The 23,733-nt window shown below is 40.9% G+C and overlaps 1 protein-coding gene across 2 annotated transcripts; it reads right to left on the bottom strand.

The window, feature by feature from the left end:
• Positions 1-227: 227 nt before the first annotated feature.
• DDX55 (DEAD-box helicase 55) lies at positions 228-23,733 on the bottom strand. 2 transcript variants are annotated; one of them, XM_037817097.1, is made up of 14 exons: positions 23,402-23,700; positions 20,851-20,901; positions 20,670-20,756; positions 20,329-20,420; positions 20,182-20,244; positions 14,984-15,133; positions 10,301-10,490; positions 9,025-9,107; positions 7,779-7,910; positions 3,118-3,210; positions 2,311-2,425; positions 1,641-1,809; positions 982-1,274; positions 228-741 (listed from the first exon to the last, which is right to left on the bottom strand). In XM_037817097.1, exons 1-14 carry the CDS (start codon positions 23,507-23,509, stop codon positions 568-570), a joined length of 1,800 nt encoding a protein of 599 aa, XP_037673025.1. In that variant the 5' UTR covers positions 23,510-23,700; the 3' UTR covers positions 228-567. The 2 variants fall into 2 exon arrangements, with proteins under 2 accessions (XP_037673025.1, XP_037673026.1); XM_037817098.1 differs by lacking the exon at positions 228-741 and having other exon boundaries at positions 1,061-1,258; positions 23,402-23,733.

Raw genomic sequence — 23,733 nt, forward strand, 5'->3', positions numbered from 1 at the left:
TTAGTGAAAACACCGTGCAGCCATATTCACACACAATTAGAGGGATATACAGTTTATCCAACAGAAGGTATAACTGGATAATTTTATTTCCCAGACTTTGACTTACCATCTTCTGTTTCTCAAGTTCACCAGCAACATTAGCCACCCTCTGCAGGCAAGCTACATTCAGGCAGGTAAGAACACCAAGGGAGGGCAAGTGCCGGAAAAGATGAAGGATTAAAGGGAAGTTCACAATCAAATATATTTTAATGTCTTTATATTTTAAAATAAGTATAAAATATTCATAGAAAAATGAGTTTTTTAATTATATATAGATGACCCATCAAAATAAATATTGGCATCTATTATTTACATCCAAATAATTTTATATATTTTTTGTTATACTTCTTCAAGACCAATTATCCTCCCAGGTCTGAAAGGGTAGCTTTCGGAAACATGATTCTTCATAGACTTCTACTGAAGGTCTGATTTGCAGTGAAAACAAATGTGAGCTGTCCGTGAGTTTGGGATTTGTGCATCCTATTCCCTTGCTCTGTTCTCTTCTGTGGTACGTCTGAGGCGCTAGAATCAGCAGTCATCTTCCAAATCTGAGATCTCTAACTCTGTGTTGATTTTTTTTTTGCCACTTGTCAACAATCCCTTCTCAAATTCTTCTTCAGTAATTTTGCCTTTTTTAAACTTTTTCAAGAGTCTTGTATCACTAAGAAGTTCCTCCATGTCCTCATCTTCAATATCAGAACCCTAAATGCAGAAGAAACCAGTAAACTCCTGAATTTCCCAGGAACAGTGTTATTGGTGAAACTGGGAAATTTTTATCAGGAACTACACCCTCTCAGATCAGCTTGCCCCAAATCCAGCAAGTAGAGAAATGTGTGCATCCCACAAAATTCTTATTCAAGTTTCTATGACAATAATTCATAAACCAAAAATATGTTCAAAATTCTAAGTTGAATAATTAAGTGATAAAACTACATACTTTACCTCTTCCCTTTTCCTTTTTTCATTCATTTTTTTCTTCTTTTCCTTTTTGGCCTTCTGCTTTGACCAAGCTTTGTTTTTGATGAATTTTCTTGTCCCTTTGTTTTCTGTTTTCTCTTTTCTTTGTTGCTCCAGTCGTTTCTGCCTCTGCTTTTCTCTAATTTTATCTTTAAATGGAATAGTGTCCGTATTAACATCCACAGGCACAAAATCTGGAAACTGCTTTCCTCTCAGTTCTGGCATCTTGGGCATCCTGAGCAGGGCAAAACCTTGAGCAAGACTAGCAAAATCAAGATCTAATTAAATCAAAATATCACAGTTAGTACAAAATATAATTATAAGGAGAGTAATTTTTTCTAACCAAATAATTTAATGGATTTATTTTAGTTTGAATTAATAAAATTATTACATGTTTGCAAAGTAGACAGGAATACTGAGCAGCCACTGGCCTATTTATTATCTACTTAATACTGAGGGACACTTTAAATGTTTAGAATGTTAAGTTTATCTACATAATACCTAGGAACACTTTAAATGTTTAACCCTAACACATGCCTAATATGTTTATAGGACAAAGCAATTTCATATGATTCAACCTAATACATGTAAGACTATCAGATATTGAAGATGGAGACACATTATGTGAAGAAAGTCCAACTCACCCTTTAATCTGAAGATGAGGTTGCATTCATGCTTTGCATAAGCCTGGACATACGACACAAAAGCTTTCATTCCCTTTTCAAACATGGCTCTGTCTGCCAGGGCTAAAGACTTCAGCTTTGGAAGTAGGTCAACTGTGTTTCTCTGTGGTTTCATTTCCTGCAGGGGGCACTACCCAGAGACCACATTCTCACTTTCTCTGGTTGTAGTCACCTCCCACCCAATGTTTCTCCATCAGAGCAAGCACCAATAAAATCACAGAATTGTCTGAAATTATTTCAAATTAAAGTTTAAAAACAGAAAAAGCCTAAGGCAAAACAATTTTTATCTTAAGTCAGAGGCCAGAAGCCTAATACAACCCAAATATTTTACTTGGTCTAAAAACCCCCCTTTTTTTTTTTTCAATTTAAAGTCAGATATCACATAAACAACCTGACTTCTGGTGGAAAGTATGGCAACATGGGTCCACGTTTCCACTGCTGGCGCTGAGCAGTGACTGCCACCCCTACCTAAGGCTGGCACTATCCACAGCCTGAAACCGAGCCAGGCTCACACACTTACAGCAGCCTGGCCCCTCTGAGTTGGCAACCCCCAATCTAAGTTTCTCACCACTTGCCACAAAGAATTTTTCCAGCTATGCTGTCATATATATTAAAAGAGAAGACAGCTTACTTTCTGGTTAATTGCGAGGAAATTGATGTATGACTCTTCCATGGGAAGGAGGAACACAAGGGCACTGCCGCCGTGGCCGATGCGGGCTGTGCGGCCACAGCGATGTACAAAGGCACTGTGAACAGCAGAGGACAGGAATGTAATCACAGGCCAAAACCAGACCTGTTCTGGGTGATGGCCAAGCAGAGCACAGGCATCTAAGGTGGCACAAGAAGCCACCAGACTCCACAGCTCAAGCCCAACTCAGCTCTTTCCAGTTTAAAAAACTGAGAAGTTGGCAACTAAATATGTATTGTAACTAAAAATGATTCTCCATGAAACATTTAATGTGAACTATTAAGTGAAACTTCTAAATGTACACCAGATCATTCAGGTAGGACATGTTCCTAGTAGAAAATCTGTGAAACAATGAAGAGTATAAAAAAGAAAATAAAACTAATATGTAATTCTTTAAACCATAAGTAACTGTAATTATCACCTGGGGATTTATATTTACAGACATTTTCCTGTGTTTGGAAGCATATTTTAGGATACATGTTTACTTTGAGAACAGAAATTTTCATATATGGTATTATGTAAAACTTTCTATCATGCATTTCTGCAAGAACTTAAAAAAATATTTGAAAATATCTTTGCTGCATAACATATCACTGTAGATACACCAAATATTATTCACCCATTTGCCTATTTTTGCTACTTGAAGTAAGTGTTTTGATAAATATCACTTTATGTTTACCTTCCTCAGGATTCATATTTCCTTAGGCTAGATCCTCAATGGAGAGAAAGTAACAATTTATCATGCCATACCTTGCATTGCTGGGAGGGTCATATTGCAAAACCCAGTTAACTTCAGGAATATCTACTCCCCGGGCCATCACATCGGTGCACACCAGAATTCCACTAGAAAATGAGAAAACACCCTTCTGAGTAAGGAGGTCACCAGCTTCATCATCATCAAATGGTCTTTACTCATTTCCATTATGACAACGGTAATACACCAATTCTGGCATCTCATAACCAAATGTTTATTGACAGTAACATTTTAATTTTTTTCCTTCATACATTCCCAGTGAAGGTGTGTGTGTATTGTGGGGAGGGGTGGTAAGACAGTGAATGGGTTTTCTGAAACGTTTGTAGTGGGATATAATCCTTTGCAGCCATTTAAAAAAACAAATGAGGAGAGAACCCAAGATGGCAACTAGGTAAGACAGGGCAAAAAAACACCTCCGTGAAAAATACTAGATAAAAGCCAGAAAGTGACCCAGAACACCAGTTCCAGCGATGCACCAGCTGGACAAGTTCTGCTAAATCCACACGGGCCGTGCATTTGGTGAAACCGGGAGTCTACATTCTGAAACGGGTGAGTGAGCCAGCTGAAAGTCCGGCGGCCATGCTGCAGTGCAGGGAAACCGCAGGTTGGTGTTTGGGGATGGACTAGTTCTTTTTAAAAGAAAAAACAACAAAAAAAACCCGGGACCGACTGCAGATACAACGGTGAGAACCGCGCAGTGAAGCACGGCAGAAGTGGCTGTCCCAAGGCCTCGGTGTCTGGCATGGAGGGTAGCCCTTCCCACACCCACTGCTGATTGTCTTGCGGCCGGGGGGCAGAGGGGAGCCAAAAGGAGAAAGAAACCACACTCCTTGCAACCATCTCCTCAGCAGGCTGGGAATGCTCCTGCCCGGGGCCGGACCCATAGCCCAGAGCCGCGCCAAGGGTCCCAGTGTGATGGGGAGTGTTTCCCGCAGCACTGTACACACGCCACAATATCGTGGACAGTGGCCTTTAGTGCACCAACAGCTAATTGTCCTGGAGCTAGGAAGGCGGAGCTGTGCGAACAGGGGGAAATTAACATGCCCCATTCAACCATCTTTACAGCAGGATGGAACACCCCTGCACAGCCCGGTGGCCCAGGGCTTCCCTGGGGGGCCGGTGCGCACTTGTGACATGTTGCAGCCTTCCCACGGCAGGGGTCCTGGAAGAGCACGGCTGAGAAGGGGGAACCACTCAGAAATCCCAGGGACCCTACTCTAGCACCAGGGACTTTGTGGGTCAGCAGCAGAGACATCTGTGGCAGGACTGATGTGAAGACTTGGACTCTTACAACAGCCTTAAATCTCCGGGAACACCTAGGAGTTTTGATTATTAAAGCTGCCCTGCCACCCTAACCGCACAGACACAAGCCCCAAGTTCAGGGTGGACAGCACCAACAACACACCCAAACTTAGTGCACCAGTTGAACTCCACAAGAATCAGATCCCCACACACCACAAAGACAAAGTTGGGGAGAACTGACTTGAGGGGAATAGATGACTCATGGATGCCATCTGCTGGTTAGTTAGAGAAAGTGTATGCCACCAAACTGTAGATCTGACAAATCAAGAGACTGGTATTTTTTAGACCCTGAAAGAACCCTATCAAGTAAAGCAAATGCCAAGAGGCCAAAAACAACAGAAAATCTTAAAGCATATGATAAAACCAGACGATATGGAGAACCCGAACCTAAACACCCAAATCAAAAGATCAGAAGATACACAGTACTTGGCACAATTAAAGAACTAAAGACAAACAATGAGAGCATGGCACAGGATATAAAGGACATAAAGAAGACTCTAGAAGAGCATAAAGAAGAAATTGTAAGAGTAAATAAAAAAATAGACGATCTTACGGAAATAAAAGAAACTGTTGGCCAAATTAAAAAGACTCTGGATACTCGTAATGTAAGATTAGAGGAAGTTGAACAACGACTTAGTATCCTTGAGGACCACAGAACAGAAAATGAAAAAACGAAAGAATGGAGGAAAAAATCAAAAAAATTGAAATGGATCTCAGGGATATGATAGATAAAATAAAACGTCCAAATTTAAGACTCATTGGTGTCCCAGAAGGGGAAGAGAAGGGTAAAGGTCTAGGAAGAATATCCAAAGAAATTGTTGGGGAAAACTTCCCAAACCTTCTACACAATATAAATACACAAAACATAAATGCCCAGCGAACTCCAAATAGAATAAATCCAAATAAACCCACTCCGAGACATATTCTGATCAGACTCTCAAATACTGAAGAGAAGGAGCAAGTTTTGAAAGCAGCAAAAGAAAAGCAATTCACCACATACAATGGAAACAGCTTAAGACTAAATAGTGACTACTCAGCGGCCACGATGGAGGCGAGAAGGCAATGGTATGACATATTCAAAATTCTGCGAGAGAAAAATTTCCAACGAAGAATACTTTATCCAGCAAAACTCTCCTTCAAATTTGAGGGAGAGCTTAAATTTTTCACAGACAAATGCTAAGAGATTTTGCCAATAAAAGACCTGCCCTACTTCAGATACTACAGGGAGCCCTACCAACAGAGAAACAAAGAAATGAGAGAGAGAGAGAAAGAGAAATTTAACAGACGTATATAGAACATTACATCCCAAATCACCAGGATACACATTCTTCTCTAGTGATCACATATCTTTCTCCAGAATAAACCATAGGCTGGGACATAAAACAAGCTTCAATAAATTAAAAAAACAAAACAAAACTGAATTTATTCAAAGCACATTCTCTGACCACAATGGAATACAAACAGAAGTCAATAACTATCAGAGACTTAGAAAATTCACAAACACCTAGAGGGTAAAAATGAGGGGGAGATGAAAACATTTCCGGATAATCAAAAGCTGAGGGAGTTCATCACCAGTAGATCAGTCCTATAAGAAATGCTAAAGGGAACTGACCAGGCTGAAAGGAAGAGCCACTAAACAACTGACTGAAACCACATGAAGAAATAAAGATTTCCAGTAAAGATCACATGGTAAATATAAATACCAATACTACTATATTTTTGATTTGTAACTCCACTAATTACTTCCTACAGGATCTAAAATACATAAACTGTAATGATAAATCAGTGGTTTTGGACTCAATGTAAAATATGTCATTTTTGACAAGAACTACATAAAGATGGGGGAATGGAGGAGTAAAGGAACATAGTTTTTGTGTCCTATTGAAGTTAAGTTGGTATCAAAGAAAAACAAGATTATTACAGACTTAAGAGGTTAAATTTAAGCCCCATGGTAAACACAAAGAAAAGTATCAGAGAATATGACCATAAAGATGAAAAGTGGAGTATGGGTTATGAGAAGGGGGGGAAGGGGCAATGGGGAGTTAAGAAATCAGTGCAGGGTTTCTGTTTGGGGTGAAGGGAAATTTCTAGTAATGGATGGTGGGAAGGTGAAAGCAACATTCTAAATGTGATTAATCCCACTAATAGAATGCTAGGGAGGGGTTGGAATGGGAAGATTTAGGCTGTATATATGTTTCCACAAGTGAAAAAAAAAAAAAAAAAAGACAGTCTAAATAGATAATGACAATTAAATGCCAAGGATGATCCTGGATGGGATCCAAGGATGGAGGAAAGGAAGCTCAAAGGGACACAGCTGGGACATAAGAAAAAAAAAGGAAACATAGAATGTAAGCTTTGTATCAGTGTTGAATTTCTTGAACTTCTTAGCTGCGCTTAATGGGAATGCGTAAAAGAATGTTCGTGTTCATGGGAAATGTATATGTGAATTATATTGTTTGTTTAAGGATGTGTGCAGCTTGTTCTCATATGTTCAGAAGACAGAGCAACAGATGATGGATGATAGGTAGGAAAGGAAGGAAAGAAAGAACTGGTGGTGTGACAGGATGTTAAAGTTGGTGGATCGGGATATCGGGGGAGGGGGATTGGGGTATGCTGGAGTTCTGTGTATGGGGTTTGTATTGTTTTTGCAACTATTTCTGTAAGTTTGAATTTATTTCAAAATAAAATTAAAAAAAAAAAAAAAAAAAAAAAGCAAGTTAAGAAGGTGGGATTTGGCTTTCTGCCGACTTCCCTATCATGAGAGTCTTCATCTTACTCTTGAGCAAATATATTAAAGTTCTAGTGCATTAAAAAAAAAAAAAAAAGTTTCCCTCCGAGTGATAGGCAGTTCTATCATTTTATGTTAATGTAACCAGGATGCTCAATAATTAAGAAAAACAAAAAATTATTTTATTTATTTATATGCACAGAGACAAGGTATACTAATTAAAATGGCTAATGTGTACCCATCAACCTGACAATCTAAAGGAAGTTTCCATCCCAACAAGACTTTAATAGATTACTTCCTTTCTGCTCGATTCCTTCCATCAACAGCGCTGAAACCTTCCACTGGACCAGGCACTAGGCTGGATACTGGGGGATCCAGAGTGAACACAATATATGAGGTTCCTATCCTCCTGGAGCTTTCAAACTAGCAGGGTAACCAAGGAAGTAACTATAGCAAAGTGTAATGGCAGTTAGGTCAGTAGAATGGGACGTCTGGACATTTAGAGAACATAACTGGGTTAGAGAAGGAAGTGGGTTCCTGGCAGAGCAAACTCACAGAGGGTGAACACAGCTAAGTTCCAAGAACTGAAAGAGTGTCAATCTGCAATCTCCAACTAAGCTGACCCACCTTTGCAACTGGCGGAACTCCATGAAGATCTTATTGCGCTTATATTTCATCTTTCCATGGATGCACATTATCTTCACATTCCTCACCAGGGCCTCCAGAGCCTTGCTGTAGTATTCCACACAGGCACAGGTGCTGCGGGGGGATGGTGGGGGGAAGAGCAGAGGGCTTAGAGTCCTTGAGCATCTTGGGCCTTCCACAGTGCAGGGAGGGTGCAGCAAGTAACAAATGCAATAGAGATGACCCAGTCATGAGTCCCTTTTGGGGGAATGCCCATGAATATCATCCACAACTAAACCCTCTCAGCCGATGAAAGCCAATCTTTGGACAAAAATCACTTAACCATGAGTTAAAACCCCAAGGATCTATTCCCACTACCTAATGTTGTTCTGGCAAGGGAATCTCCGTGCCCCCTGAGAAATTAAATTGAAATATTTATTCATAACAAAATTAATGAAACTTAGATAGAAACAGTCTTAAAGAGATTTCAAGATGCTCCTGCTTTTCCTTTGGGGAACTATTCCTTCCCCAATTAGTGTGACTCCCAAGGGGTCAGCAAATAACTCAAGCTAGACTGACCAGATTCTCTCTCCTGAATATTAGAACTTGGAGTTGAGTCACCTAAGAAATATCGGGGCAGGAACACGGTCATCCCAATGAGGACGTGTCCTAAAGAGATGGTCCATGAACTTCAGCCATGGGCTCTCTGGGGCTCCCCACATCCTGTCTTCCCTCAAGGCCGGGCAGTCAACTTTCTCCTTGAGTCTGTGAGCTTACCCAGCCCTCTTCTAAATAAGTTCTCCCCAAACCTCCTTTTGCTGAAATGGAGGGATGCCAAAGTAGAGTTTCTGAGAAAGCTTTTTGCTTTCCTGATCAAATGAGACAAATGGAGCTAGCGTTGCTCTTCGCCCTCTCTGCCATCAATGCAAACATGACAGCAGCCATTACGGTGATCGGTCTGCAAGCGTGAAGTGACAAGTAGGAGGGAAGGCCAAGACAATCACAGACACACAGACTGTGACATTGTGATGCCACTAAACCAACATGAGGAACTGTCTTCTTGGACTTCTTTAAAGAGGACAAAAATAAACCTTCCCGTTTAAGGCACAGAAATAGAATTTTCTATTCTTTGCAGCCCAAAGCATTCCTAACTGACAGAATTTCAAACCTGAGGACCACATAAACCTGCACATTCTAGGTGTGGCTGAATCCCCGATGTTCCTACCACACACAGGCCAGAAAAAAGTACCTGAAGAATACCAGATGCTTTTCCTGCTTATGATTTCGAAGAAAATGTACCAGTTGATTGAATTTCTCATCTGCCTTACATACCTACAAAATAAAGAGGAAAACTAATAAAATAAAAACATATTTATTGATACAAATAATAATCCCCACAGCTATTTTCAGTTTTAGCCTGAAATTTTAAGGAATTTAATTCTTCCGTAAATAGGTCAGACTTTTGCCAGAATTTTAATCTACCTAGCTCAGAATAAACGGCAACATGTTCCACTGTCTGTTAAATTTTAATTTACAAAATCACAGGACCAAGAAACACAGTCAGTAGTTCCCAAATCCCAATACACAGACAAGAACCATGCTGACTACAACATGCTCTCAGGGTAGGTGTCTTCGTTGCAGATTCTTGGGCACAGGGTACGAATTCTCATTCAGTAGGTCTAGGATTGGACTCAAAAATCCCTACTAGGGAAGACAACAAAGTCTAAAAATCACTGGAAGGAAAGCTGTATCTCCTGGCGAGTGATTTTGATGTGTTTTGTCAAGCAGTGACACCCACCTATGGGTTATCCCAGCTCCCAAATGACCCCACCCCTTCCAGTGTGCAATCCTCCCCAGCTGGCCATTCTCGCTGATGCCTCTTGGCCCAATCCAGTGATGAGAGAGAACGGAATAGCAGTGACTATGCAACTAAAACATCAAATTTCCAAAAGCCCTTCCACTCCCTTATGAGGGAATGACATAAAATGGCAGCTAGAATTTACTGGTCCAAATTCAGCAATTCCCGGATGCAGATAAAAAATACAGAACATTAAGGTTACAGAGCAGAATATTATTTTAAACTAACACCAAGTTTCCTTTAGAGCAACTCTATCACTTGACTTTATGTGTTTTACCTGCATGTCTAGCTATGGCTGTCTAATTCAGGATGGAACTCATTCTGATGGGCCCAAGGGTCACAGTGTTTAACCATGTCTGGAACCGAGCACACCCCATGCAGTTGTGATAAAAATATTTCAAAACTTGGGGGTTGGAAGTCCAGAGCAGTTGTCCTTGGAGACTATATTTAACACATATTTGTGTCTATTTTAATTTATCTATTCACTCATTCAACATGGTTGATCACCTATACCATCTGCCCTGGCTGTGTCCCCAGATGTATTTTTAAACATGCCACAGGGCATCATTTTATAGATTTGCTTTCCTAGAAACAGCAAGCTAATCTCTAAAGCACTCATCATTATTAGTGAATCACAGGGATTATTAAGAAGAAAATTCAGGGCTACCATGTAGTAGTTCTCCAGGCGGGATGGGGTTTTCTGGGTGCTGCTGGCTGCCACGCCCTTCTCCTTCACTGAGATCCGGACAGGGTTCCGGAGGCCTGCTCTCACCAAGTTCTCCACTTCCTGCGTCTGAGTGGCAGAGAAAAGGCCTGTTCTCCTCTGCTTTGGCAAAAGCTCCAGAATGGTGTTTATACTGAAAAGAAGAGGGCTCAAAATTAACCCTTCGCCTGAAAGCATCACCAACAGATAGGTATTAACGAAGACTGGATGGGAAACCATCAAAATATTTACAGTAGAGACTACTATGAGGAGAAATTGTGGGCAATTTTTGTTTTCTTCTTTATACCTTCATTTTCCAAAATTTCTACAATATGAGCATATAAATACCCTTTTATAATGAGGGGGATCATTATGAAATGAAGACATAAAACTTTTTTACATTAAAAACCACTGAATTTAAGTTGCTAAATTGTAATGTTATGTGTATTATTTCTCAATAAAGCTGTTTCATTATTTAAAAAAAATAAACTAAAAAACATTTTAAGAAACCAGGAAGGAAAATGAATTTTAAAGAAATCAAAGACAAAAATAACTGGAATTATAACTACATGGTAGAACGTGAAGGACCAAACTACCTAAATGATTTGAAATTCAACTGTGGTTAAGAAAAGCTTGAGAAAGACATTACAAAAAAGAAAATACATATAAAAATATTTCTACATAGCAGCAACGATTAGAAAAACAACTTTTTAGAATTCTATTTACAATAATATAAAAAATAAAATACCTAGGAATAAAGCTTTCAAAAGAGCAACGTCTTTCACCCAGAACTATAAAAAAATTAAAAGAAATTAAAGAAAATCAAAATGGAAGGTTATGCTATGTTCATGGATTAAAAGACTAAATATTATAACATGTCAATTCCCCCCAAATTAATCTATAGGTTTTACGTGATCCCAATCAAAATCCTATCAGTGTTTTAATGAAAAGTAACAAGCACATGGTAGCATTATGAGGAAATGAAAAGGATCAAGAATAGCCAAGACGAGTGCACCCACGGTGCCCATGGCGAGACGGTGAGGTGACTGAGCTCCAGCTGGATGCGCTGGGATGGCCAAAATGTCCGCTTCATTTGTCCAGGCCACTGTCTGGGCTGTGAGCAAGAGAAAGCCGCAGCCCACCTGGACTGCCCTCACCCTGACTCCTTCAGCAGTAAACAGACAAAACAGTTTCTTAAAGATAAGCCTGAACACATGGATGTGAAAGTCGGTGTTCAAACCAGGGGCTTAATGGCCCTTCCTATGTTCTAGTGTATACGAAGACAAAAGTAGATTCTGATGAAGTTGTTCAAGATGGAATCAGAGTGTTCATTGAAAAGAAAACACAGCTTTTTTTTAGGAACATAGTGTTCATAAAGCACCTTCAGGAACACAAATGGACTACATAGAAGACAAATAATCCAGTGAGTTTTTGTTCAATGACCCAAACATCAAAGGAATGTGTGGCTATGGAGAAAGCTTTAATATTTGACACCCCAAGACACTTCCTCCAGCTGTAGGCTCCAGGGAAATTCCTGGAAGACTTGGGGCTTACTAAAGAAATAATGTGACTGTCACATTCTAAAGGGTTCTAACGTATGGCTGTCTTGGAAGAAAATACAGTAATGCATTTTAAAAATGAGACCAGTGTGTTGAATTCAAGAAGTGATATTTGTATTCCTTTTAGAGGATGAAAAATGAGAAGCCATTACTCTCTTTGGATCATTTTTCTGTTCTGTAGAGAAAAAGAAAACTCTTACCCTATTCTCTTGCATCCTTTCTGTTAGAACCAATTTCACTGAAGTTGCCTTAGTGGTAGGATTTCAGGTACATCCCTATCAAATGGCTTGAACTGTACAAGTCCCTTGGGATTTTCCCAACAAGATTGGTGGCTCTTAAAATTCAGAGGCAAGAAATCTGACTGCTTCTATAATGTGGTAGTGCATTGTTTTTCCACCTAATTTAGCATGGCCTTTCCACATTTTAATTTAAAACATCATTGCCAAATGCCTCTTTTGCCTGCCCTTTAAAAGTACCAGCCATTAGATGAAAGTTTCAGGCAAAGATTTCCTAGAATTGAATGATGGTACAAAATGTAGAAAATACTCTACAACCTGTTTCTTAATCCATTTCTTTTACCACCCTAAATGTCTGCTCAAAATGGGGTCTGAAGCTGACTCAGATTCTTCTAGTTGGAAGGTCTCTTAACAACCATCTAGCCCACGCCCAGCTTAATTCTAAAGCTGAGTAAGCAGAACCCCAGGGAAGCTAAGGGCTGGTTCAACCTCTCACTGCAAGTCAGGGCAGCTCTAGGACTCAACCTCAGGTCTCCCTCCATTGTGGATGACACATTCCCTAGTGTGATGGTTAGGTTCATGTGTCAACTTGGCCAGGTGATGGTATCCAGGTGTCTGGTCAAGCAAGCACTGGCCTAACCGTTACCGCAAGGACAGTCAATTGGCTGCAGCTGTGACTGAGTACAACCAGAAAGGGCATGTCTTCCACAATGAGAGAATGCGATCAGCTCGATTAATCCAATCAGTTGAAGACTTTAAGCAAGACAGAGTACCTTCACTTCTTCGGCTGACCAGCGAAGTGTTTCCTGAGGAGTTCATCGAACACGTTCATCGGAGTTGCCAGTTTGCGGCATGCCCTATGGAACTTGGACTCGTGCATACCCACAGTTGCATGAGACACTTTTATAAATCTTATATTTATAGATATCTCTTGATGATTCTGTTTCCCTAGAGAACCCTAAACTAATACACCTGTGCTCTCAGACAATCAGGAAAGTTAAATGGTGATCTGGCTTCTCTGTCTGGTCTACCTTTTGATAAAATTTGTAGTAATTTGATGGAGATAGTGTAAGTTTTTACTTTATTTTGAATGGTAAGAGTCTTATTTTAAAACCCATTTATGTTAATTATCATCTTGTTTCTTCCATAAAACCATGAAACAATGGTTTACAGTAGTAGGGAAGACATTATAGCAGCCCAGAATTATCCTTTTAGAAAGTAGTAGTAATTGCGAAGCAGAACTTGGGAGTCTTTTCTTAAAATACCCAGTGTGCTTATACTTTCTGGATCTTAAATCCAACTGCTAAAATTTTAAACCTAACATTTTAACCTAAAGTTTTTATCACCAAATTTTCTTTAACAGTATTCATTTTGACATTTAGATATTGATTTTCCTGGGTTTGACATATTCTGTGAGGTGGCAAATATGCTTTTTTGAAAGCTAATTCTCATGAATTGAAGTAGTGCCCAAGTTCCTTTGTTTAAAACATTCACTAAATTACCTAGCACGAAATGCAACAAACCTAATACAGCAGTTTTCTGTAAATGGTCATGAGTTTATATGGTTAATATAATTGTTGATCCACTTATGATTTGTGCAATACCATATGTGTGTAGAGATTGAATTGTTAATAAAAACAATATGGCTTTTTCGTGATCATTAAAAAAAAAAAACAAGAATAGCCAAGACAATCTTGAAGAACAACAAAAGTGGAGAACTTACAAAGCTTGAGTAGTTGGACCATAACAGTGTGGCTGTAGGGAGAGACAAACAGACCAAAGGGACAGGATGAAGTGCAGAAACAGACCCCCACATATATGAACACTTGATTTATGACAAAGGGGTGACTGAAGAGCAGTGCGGAGAGGACAGTCTGGATATCCATAGGAATGGAAATGAACCTTGACCCCAGTCTTGCCCAATATGCAAAAACCAGCTCCAGGTGGCTTATAGATCTAAATGTGAAAGGTAAAATAAAAAAGGATTCTAGAAGGTAAGACAGGAGACTATCAATACAACATTGGAATAGAGAAAGATTTCTTTAGCAGGATACAAAAAGCACTAACCATAAAGAAAAAGACTGATACATTTATCAAGTATACTTAAGAAATTATAAAAAATATAATACACCATAAGCCAAGATGTGAGTAACCAGGTACACTGTTGGTAGGAGAGAAAACTGGTACATCTTTGGAAGATAATTAAAAAATATTAAGATTACAAAACACATGCCCTTTAACCCTCAACCAATTCGATTTCCAGAAATTTATTCTATGGATATTCTCAAACATGTGCACAAAGATATATAGAAAAGAATGGTCACTGTAGCATGGTTTATGGAAGGAAAAGACTGGAAACAATCTAAATATCCACCAACAGGGAAGTGGTTAAATAAATGATGGTACATTCATACAATGGTATACTGTACAGTTCTTAAAACAATTATGTAGTTGTGTGTGTCCTTACATGGAATCACCTCTAAGAAATACTAAGTGAAAAAAGCAAGGCACAAAACAGTGTGAAGAATATACTACTGTCAATTTTTTCAAATTATACATTATACAATTACATATTAGTGTAATTGATACAGATTTTTGCACAGCAACAAGTATCTCTAGAAGTATACTCAAGAAATTGTTAAAAGAAGTTCCTTCTGCAGAAATGAACTGGGAGTCATGGATACTGTTATCCTTTTTTTACACTATGCACGTTTTTACATTTTTGGAAAAAAATTTTTCTTAAAAAAAAAAAAATACTTAGGTCATGAAGTGACAAAGGATTTCAGTTTTGCTCTACTCTTCTACCAGTATCACCTGCGCACCCAAAGCCAATGAAGCCCAAAACCAAGTACCTTGCTTCAAATCCCATGTCCAAAAGTCTGTCTGCTTCATCCAACACGAGGACATCAAGGGATTTCACACAACTAGCCAAGTCCAGCCCCTCAGCCTTCCTTCGGAACATGTCCTCCAAGCGGCCTGGAGTCGCCACAATGATGTTTCCACTTTGGAAAAAGAGGTAACATTAATGCTGTATGGATTTTCCAACTATTCATGATTACTAAAACACCAAGTTTTATCCCACAAAAGTCATCTAAGTCACAAGAGTGAGAAAGGGAAAACCACAAGAGTGAGAAAGGAGTGTTGAAGGATAGAAAGAGCATGGACTCCAAGGAAGACAGATCTGGCTTCTAGCCTGTATGCCCTGGAGCAGGAGTCTGCAAGCTACAGCCCACGGGATCCACAGGACATCTGTTTCTGTAAATAAAGTTTTATTGTCACACAGACAACACATTCATTTATGTATTATCTATGGCTACTTTCATGTTCAACAGCAGAGCTTGGAAGTTGCAACAGAGACTGTGCCAGTTTGGATATATTATGGTCCCCAAAACGCCATTATCTTTGATGCAATCTTATGGGAGCAGCTGTATTAGTATTGATTAGGTTGGAATCCTTTGATTGTTTCCATGGAGATGTGACTCAATCAAATGTGGGCAAGAACTTTGATTAGGTAATTTCCATGGAGGCGTTACCCCACCCATTCAGGGCGGGTCTGAATTAAATCACTGGAGCCAAATAAATGAGCTGACAAACACAGGGAACTCAGAGCAGCTGTGAGTGACATTTTGGAGAGCAACTGAGAGAGACATTTTAGAGACGGCCATTGAAAGCAGACTTATGCTAGCCCAGGGTTTGCTCTGGAGAAGCTAAGGGAGGACAAAACACACCAAGAGCAGTATCTTGAAGAATACACAGGAACTGAGAAAGAAGCTGGAACACAACCTGGGATCAGCAGATGCCAGCCACGTGCCTTCCTGGCTAACAGGTTTTCTGAACACCACTGGCCTTCCTTAGGTGAAGTACACTTGTGTTGAAGCCTTAATGTGGACATTTTCATAGCCTGCAAGACTGCAGCTTTGCAACCACATAAACGCCCTTTATAAAAGCCAATCCATTTCTGGTATTTTTGCATAACGGTAGCATTAGCAAACTGGAACAGAGACCAAAGCCTAAAATATTTATCATCTGATCCTTTACAGAAGAAGCTTCCTGACCTAGACCTAGAACAAGTTACTTGACCACTTTAGACTCCAGGTACCTGGCCTGTAAAATGATAATGTTGACAGAACTGGAAATAATTTTATGTAAAGATCACATACTGGCAGGCTGAGGGCCATATATGGCCCCTACTGACTGGCTGGCCTGCAAGGTAGTTCTTAAAAAGTATGATTTCAGGTCAACAGATAAAAATCAGGAGATACACAGAAATCTGGAATTCCTGTGTTTCTTAAAAACAACCCAAAATCTGGAAATACTGAGACCTGAGTCCTGCAAGGCAGCTATCAGCAGGACACGAGCATTCGAGGCACATGCTGGCCAGTTCCTCACGATCCCCACGTAGCCCCTTTACTCACTTATATTATCCTCCTGACCCCTGGAGGATCATAAGTTTGTGACCCTTGCTGGAAAGTATCTCATGTTATAGTTGGCACAAATATCAATCTCTTTATTACCATTCATTAACAAATTGGACACAACACTTACAATGGCTCATCCAAAGCCTTATTTGGTGGGACTTGATTGAAAAAAGCCCAAAGGGGACACCAAAACCACAAACAACACAAGAAAAAAAAAGTTAGACTTAATCAAAATTAAATACATTTATGCATCAAGACATTATCAAGAAAGTGAAAAGACAGTCTATAGAATGGGAGAAGACATTTGGAAACTATATATCTGAAAAAGGTTTAATATTCAGAATTTATAAAGATAAAAAAACAAATTTAAAAATGGACAAAGCATTATGAAGTTTTGTTACTGTAAAGAAGAGGCTAAGCCTACTTATAACTGTGCCTAAGAGTCACCCCCAGAGAACCTCTTTTACTGCTCAGATATAGCCTCTCTCTCTAAGCCAGCTCTGCAGGTAAATTCACTGCCCTCCACCCTATGTGGGACATGACACGCAGGGGTATGGATCTCCCTGGCAACGTGGGACATGACTCCCAAAGATGAGCTTCGCCCTGGCAATGTGGGACTGAGAAAGCCTTCTTGGACCAAAAGGGGGAAGAGAAATGAAATAAAGTTTCAGGGGTTAAGAGATTTCAAATGGAGTCGAGAGGTCATTCTAGAGGTTGTTCTTACGTGCTATATAGATATCCCATTTTAGTTTTTAGTGTATTGGTATAGCTAGAAGGAAATACCTGAAACTGTCTTTATTCTTGAAGACAATTGTACAGCTATATAGCTTACATTGTGTGACCATGTGTTTGTGAAAACCTTGTGGCTACTTTCTCCAGTATATGGACAGATGAGTAGAAAAATATGGACAAAAGTAAACGAATAATAGGGATGGATAGGGGTATGAAATGTTTTGGGTGTTCTCTTTAACTTTAATTTTTATTGTTATTCTTTGTGTGTGTGTGGTAGTGAAAATGTTCAAAAATGACTGTGGTGATGAATGCACAACTATATAAGGGTACTGTGAACAACTGATTATACACCGTGGATGACTGTATGGTTTGTGAATACATCTCAATAAAATCGAACTTAAAAAATGGGCAAAGGACTTGAATAGGCATTTCTTCAAAGATATACAAATGGTCAATAAGTGTATGAAAAGATGCGCATCATTAGCCATCAGGGAAATGCAAATCAAAACCACAATGTGATACCACTTACCCACTAGAATGGCTATTAAAAAAACATATAATCTGGCATCGTGGGATGGAGAGCATCTTGTTGACCGAAAGGGGGATGCAAAATGAAATGAAATAAAGCTTCAGTGGCTAAGAGATTCCAAAAGGAGCCGAGAGGTCACTCTGGTGGGCACTCTTACACACAATATAGATAACCCTTTATAGGTTCTAATGACTTGGAATAGCTAGCAGTAAATACCTGAAACTATCAAATTACAACCCAGAACCCCTGAATCTTGAAGACGACTGTATAACAATGCAGCTTATGAGGGGTGTCAATGTGACTGGGAAAGCGATGTGATCACACTCCCCTTTGTCCAGTGTATGGATGGATAAGTAGACAAACGGGCAAAAAAAAAAAAAAAAAAAGCACCCAGTGTTCTTTTTTACTTTAATTGTTGTTTTTCACTTTAATTTTTATTCTTATTACTTTTGTGTGGGTGGTAATCAAAATATTCAAAAATTCATTTTGGTGATAAACGCACAACTATATAATAGTACTGTGAACAACTGTACGCTTTGTATGACTACATGGTATGTGAATATATCTCAATAAAATTGAATTATTAAAAAAAAATATATATATATGGAAAATAAGTGTTGGAGGGGATGGAGAGAAATAGGAACACCTGTATACTGCTGGTGGAAAACATAAATACTGTGGAGCTGTGAAAAACAATTTGGCGGTTCCTCCAAGAGGAACTCGTTGATCCCACTTCCAGGTATATACCCAAAATAATTGAAAACAAGGACTCAGGTGTTTTTATGACAATGGTTCATAGGAGAATTACTCAAACGAGCCAAAAAGTAAAAACCCAAGTGTCATTAATATATGAACGGATAAACAAAATGTGATATATACATACAGCAGAATACTATTTAGTCAAGAGAAGGAACAGAGTTCTGGTACATGCTACAACATGAATGAAAGCTGAAGACATCATGTGGAGTGAAATAAGCCAGACACAAAAGAACAAATACAGTACACTCTCACTTACATGAAATACCCAAAACAAGCTAATTTATAGAGACAAAGAGTGATCACAAGCTGCTAGGGCCTGGAAGACCAAGAGGGATGGGGAGTTTCTGCTTGATGGGTGCAGTTTCTGTTTCGGGTGATAACAAAATTTTGGTAATGGATGGTGCTAAGAGTAACACAATATCGTGAATATATTTAACATCACCAAATTGTACATATGCAAGTGGTTAAAATGGGAAATTCTGTGTTGTGTCTACATTACCACGATAAAATTTTCAAAAATTATAAACAAAAAAATTCCAAGGGCTCATGCCACCATTTATTCAAACATTCATCCCAAGAAGTTATTAAGCACCTGCTATTGCTCAGCACCATGCTGGGCTCTGGAGAGTGAATGCTACAAGACAGCCAGTACCCCAACCCTCACGGAGCCTGCTTGGAGACATGCAAGAGCTCAGCATACTATGTGTCCTGGAAGTAGCCAGGGTCACTGCAGCGCAGCACAGGAGTGGGCAGCAGTGGAGAGCGGTGGCCTTGCAGTCTCTATACCAACATTAGGATCTTTCCTAAGGCCAGGGGAAGGTGCTGAAGAGTCATAAAAGAGTGACGTGATTAATTAGATTGGCATTTTGAAAAGGACATTTTGGTTGCTATGTGGAGAGTAGAAACATGTAGAAACAGTGAGAAAATGATTGCAGGAAAGAGATAATGGTGAGGTGGGGAAGGAGAAAAGTAGATGGGTGAGAGCTATGTTTTAGAGAGAAAATGCAGAGGATTTGATGATGGTTAAATGCATGTGTGGCAGGGAAAGACAGTGGGGCATCAAGGCTGAATTCCAGATTGCAGGATTAAGCAAATGGGTAGACAAATGAATGGGAAACTCCAGAAAAGGTACAAGTTTGGGAATGAAAACCCCAATCTCCCATTCCGGACATGTCTGCAATGGCTTTGAGATGGTCACGGGAGATGCCAGGCAGATAAAGAATATCTGTGGGTCTGGAGCTCGGGAAAGGTCAGAGAGCATGCATGTGGAGACGGTATTCTGAGCCACAGGAGGGGATGAAACACCCTAGAGAAAGCCCAGAGTGAGAAGAATGAGAACTTTAGCCCTACACAGGTGGTCTGGGAAGAGCAGGGAGCACACCTCAACCTCCCTTCTCCCCTGCTGGGGATAAGACTCAGCTGAAGGCGATGAATTTGTGAGGGCCTTGGGAACAAAGCAACATGGGAAGCTGGCCTGATGTCAAAGCCTTTTGGGAGGGGAGGGAGGGTTGCTGATCGGGGAGCTTATAGTCACGCCAAGATCATAATCAGCACCTCTTGAGTTTCCGTGCCAAGAGCATGCAAAGAAATGAGCAGAAGCAATCAAACTTACCCTTGTTCCTTAAACCTCTCAACATCTTCTCCAGGATTCCTGCCTCCAATCCAAAGAATCTGGCTAAAACAAAACAGGTCTTTGAGCAAATCAGGCAAAACAAGAGCGTGTGGTGCATGATTAACAGGAACACTGCACTCAATTTACCTAAACTGCGGGAAGTGCTTCGTGAAGTGTGACAGGACCTCGTCAATCTGAAGAGCCAGTTCCCGGGTGGGTGTGATGATTATAGCACCAACCTACACAGTGGAGGGAAGGGACAAGATGAGCATGGCCAAAGACGCAAGGACTCGCAGGGCTGAACACACTCTCCCCCTCCACCGCACAGAGGCTGCACATGAGGAGAGTTCCCAGAGACTGCCCTCCTGAGACCAGCTCAGCAGCATCCTGTCTGTACATATCAAAGACTGATTTTTTTTTCCAAGTGTCTGACCAGCTTCGAACTTACTCTGAACTCTTCAATGATGAGGTGTCAATAAAGCACTCACCTGACTTTTTCTTAACTTCTCTTCCCTTCTCAGGAGGATCTCCAGGATGGGGATGACAAAAGCAAGGGTTTTGCCACTCCCTGTGACCTACAAAGGGGGAGAAAGTTTGGGTTTGCTTCTCCTGGAAGGTGATTTCAGAGGAAGGACACGCCACCAGGCTGCATTAATGCAAGGTACTCACCGCTTCTGCGGCCACATCTTTGTTTTTCATGAACAGAGGGATGGTTGCAGACTAAAGAGAAAGAATGCAATTCAGCTGGTTAGAGACTGCTGCAAATCCACAAGTGAGGCTAAAGGCTCTAGGAATACACTGTAGCATCAGTCACAGGCTAAAGGCTCTAGGAATACCGTGTAGCGTCAGTCATGGTGGATTCTACTGCAAAGGGGACTCTGGATATCTAAGGTGCCATAGATAAGTTAGATCAAAGGAAATATGGCAAGGGCGCCTACACAGTGTGGTAGGAGGGAAATTGAGCTGAGTGGGAAGTTGGGAGGCTGCGATTCCAGTCCTGGCTCTGCTACTTTTCCTCTCTGGACCATGAAGGGGGTTGAAGACAAGGAGTTTTAAGGTCTCTTCCAGCTCTAGTATTACAGAACAATGATTCAAATAAACCCTCTCATTTTAAATACTGCTGAGGTCCCAGCACAGAGCCAGAATATTTCCAGTTTTTACAGGGAAACTTGGCCCTTTGGTTCAGCAACCAAAGCAGCTAAACCTGAAGCAAATTCAAGTTTTAGCTTAAGAGGTCAATCCCTCTAGGACTCCCTTCCTCATCCCCAGAGTCTGAGCTTACTCTTGTGTAACAGCATACATCAGACTATTCTCTTTGCCTCCAGACCAGTGGATCTCAGCCTGGGGTGGTTTCTGCCCTCCCAGGGAGCACTTCGCAATGTCCAGAGCCATTTTTGGTCGTCAAAACCTCAGTTGGTGGGTAGAGGCCTACAATGCATAGGACAGCCCCCCCAAATAAAGAATCATCCAGCCTAAAATGTCAATAGTGCTGACGCTGAGAAACCCTGTCCTAGGTGACTGCTGTCCAATAGAAATATTATGTGAGCCATGTACGCAACTTTAAAATTTCTAGTAGTCACATTTAAAAGAATAAAAAAGTAAAATTAATTTTAATAATATATTTTATATAACCCAATATATCCAAAAATTTTATTTCAAAATGTAATCAATGAGAAAATGAGATAGCTTCAAGTATCCAGTGGCTGTCATAGTGGACAGGGCAGTTCTAGACAAAGAACTGTGATCAAAGAGACGGAGCCTTCTTTGCACTGTATTCCCAAGGCCAGGTCCACAGCGCTCCCAATTTTTATCTCCAACTCTGCCTGCTTCCTCCACATCCTTCCTAGAGATCTTATGGACATCTCAAACTCAACATTTCAGAACAGAACTCTTGATTTTCCCTCTGAAACTTCTTAATCCTTCCAATCTCTCTCATCCTACCCAGCTGTTTAGGACAAAAACTTCAGGGTCCCTCCAGATTCCTCTCTCATAACCTTCAACAGGGGTTCTTGGTCCCTCAATAACATAAAACTATCCTGAACTTGATTTCTCAATTATCTCCTGCCTGCCCATTAGTCCAAGTCACCATCATCTCACCCCCCCCCCGCCAATGGCCTCTGAACTGATGTCCCTGCTTCTTCTCTTACCCCTCCTAAAGTTCATTCTCTATACTGCATTCACATCCCTTTCCTTCTTACAATTGCTTCCCACCACATTCAGAATAAAATCCAAGCTCTTATAAGACTCTGCACAATCCAGCTCCTTCTTTCCTCACATCTTACACTACTTATGATGCACCAGCCACAAAGGTCTTCTTTCTGTTCCTCAAAGCTCATTTGCAGCACCAGGATATTTACACTGGCTTTTCTCTATCCTGGAATAATGTGCTCCAAATATACCACAGCCAGCTCCTCAATCATTCAGTTCTCAGCTCAATGACACCTCCTCAGAGAGACTTTTCCTAATGCCCTATTTTACCTCCTATCCTGGACCACATCTTCACTATCTATCACATCAGTCTGTTTTTAGTTCTTTTATAACACTTATCACCAGTTGAAATGATCTTAGTCCTTTACTCTGTTTTCTCCTATACTAGCACATAAGATCCATGAGTGGAGACCAAGATAACAAGTTTACTGCAAAATCCTCAGTCTAGAAGGGTGCCTGATAAACTGTAGGTCCTCAATAAATATTAATTGAATAAATAAACTGGGCTAGAACACTTAATTAGCCCTAATAATAATAATAGTAATAATGATAGCAGTAACATTTCTTGAGCTCCTAGTATGTGCTCCACACTGTCTCATTTAATCCCCACAACAACCCTATGAGGCAGGTAATGTTATTTCCGTCATTTCACAGAGAAGGAAAACGAAGCATATTTTTCCGAGGTTTTATAACTACAAAGGACAGGGTAAGAATATGAATGAGGAATTTGGACCCCAGAGCCAAGAGAGAGTAGAGGGGTGGGAAAAAACCACCCTGGTTCAGGTGCGTTGCCACCTCCCGCCTCTGCCTGCCTGAATCATTAACCAGCTTTGCACTGCCCAAGTCTGGGCAAACCGAGAACCGGGCCCGGTCGGGGAGCCGAGAACCGCAGGGTTCGAGTCCTAGCCCTGTCGCCGGATTAATCGAGCGCCTGCCTTGCTCCGAGCCTCACTTTCCCCATGTGCCCAATGGGGACGGAGGACCCTCCTCCCACCGGGCCTGCGAGAGGTACCTGCACCGGCGTCATGTACGGGAAACCCAGCTCCCGCAGAGCCGCCAGCACCCGCGGGTGCAGGGGAACCGGCAACGACGCCCAGGTACCCTCCGTCACCTGCTCCATGGCGCGCCTGCCTTCGTCATCTGGATGCCTTCGGTCAGCCGCTTCCGAGCACTTCCGCTTCCGGCCGTCGAGGAAGCCGGTTGGGAACTGTGCTGCAGCCACCAAGTTCCGGAGGGCGGAGAGACACCGGTTCGGCAGGAGGTGGGAGAGCCGATCGCGGGAGGATGGCAAGTGGGCCGTGGGGCTCGGCTAAAGCTGCACCGCCACCCCTGCGCAGCTACTTG

This window comes from Choloepus didactylus, chromosome 23 (assembly GCF_015220235.1).
Source record: "Choloepus didactylus isolate mChoDid1 chromosome 23, mChoDid1.pri, whole genome shotgun sequence".
NCBI classification, from domain to species: domain Eukaryota; kingdom Metazoa; phylum Chordata; class Mammalia; order Pilosa; family Megalonychidae; genus Choloepus; species Choloepus didactylus.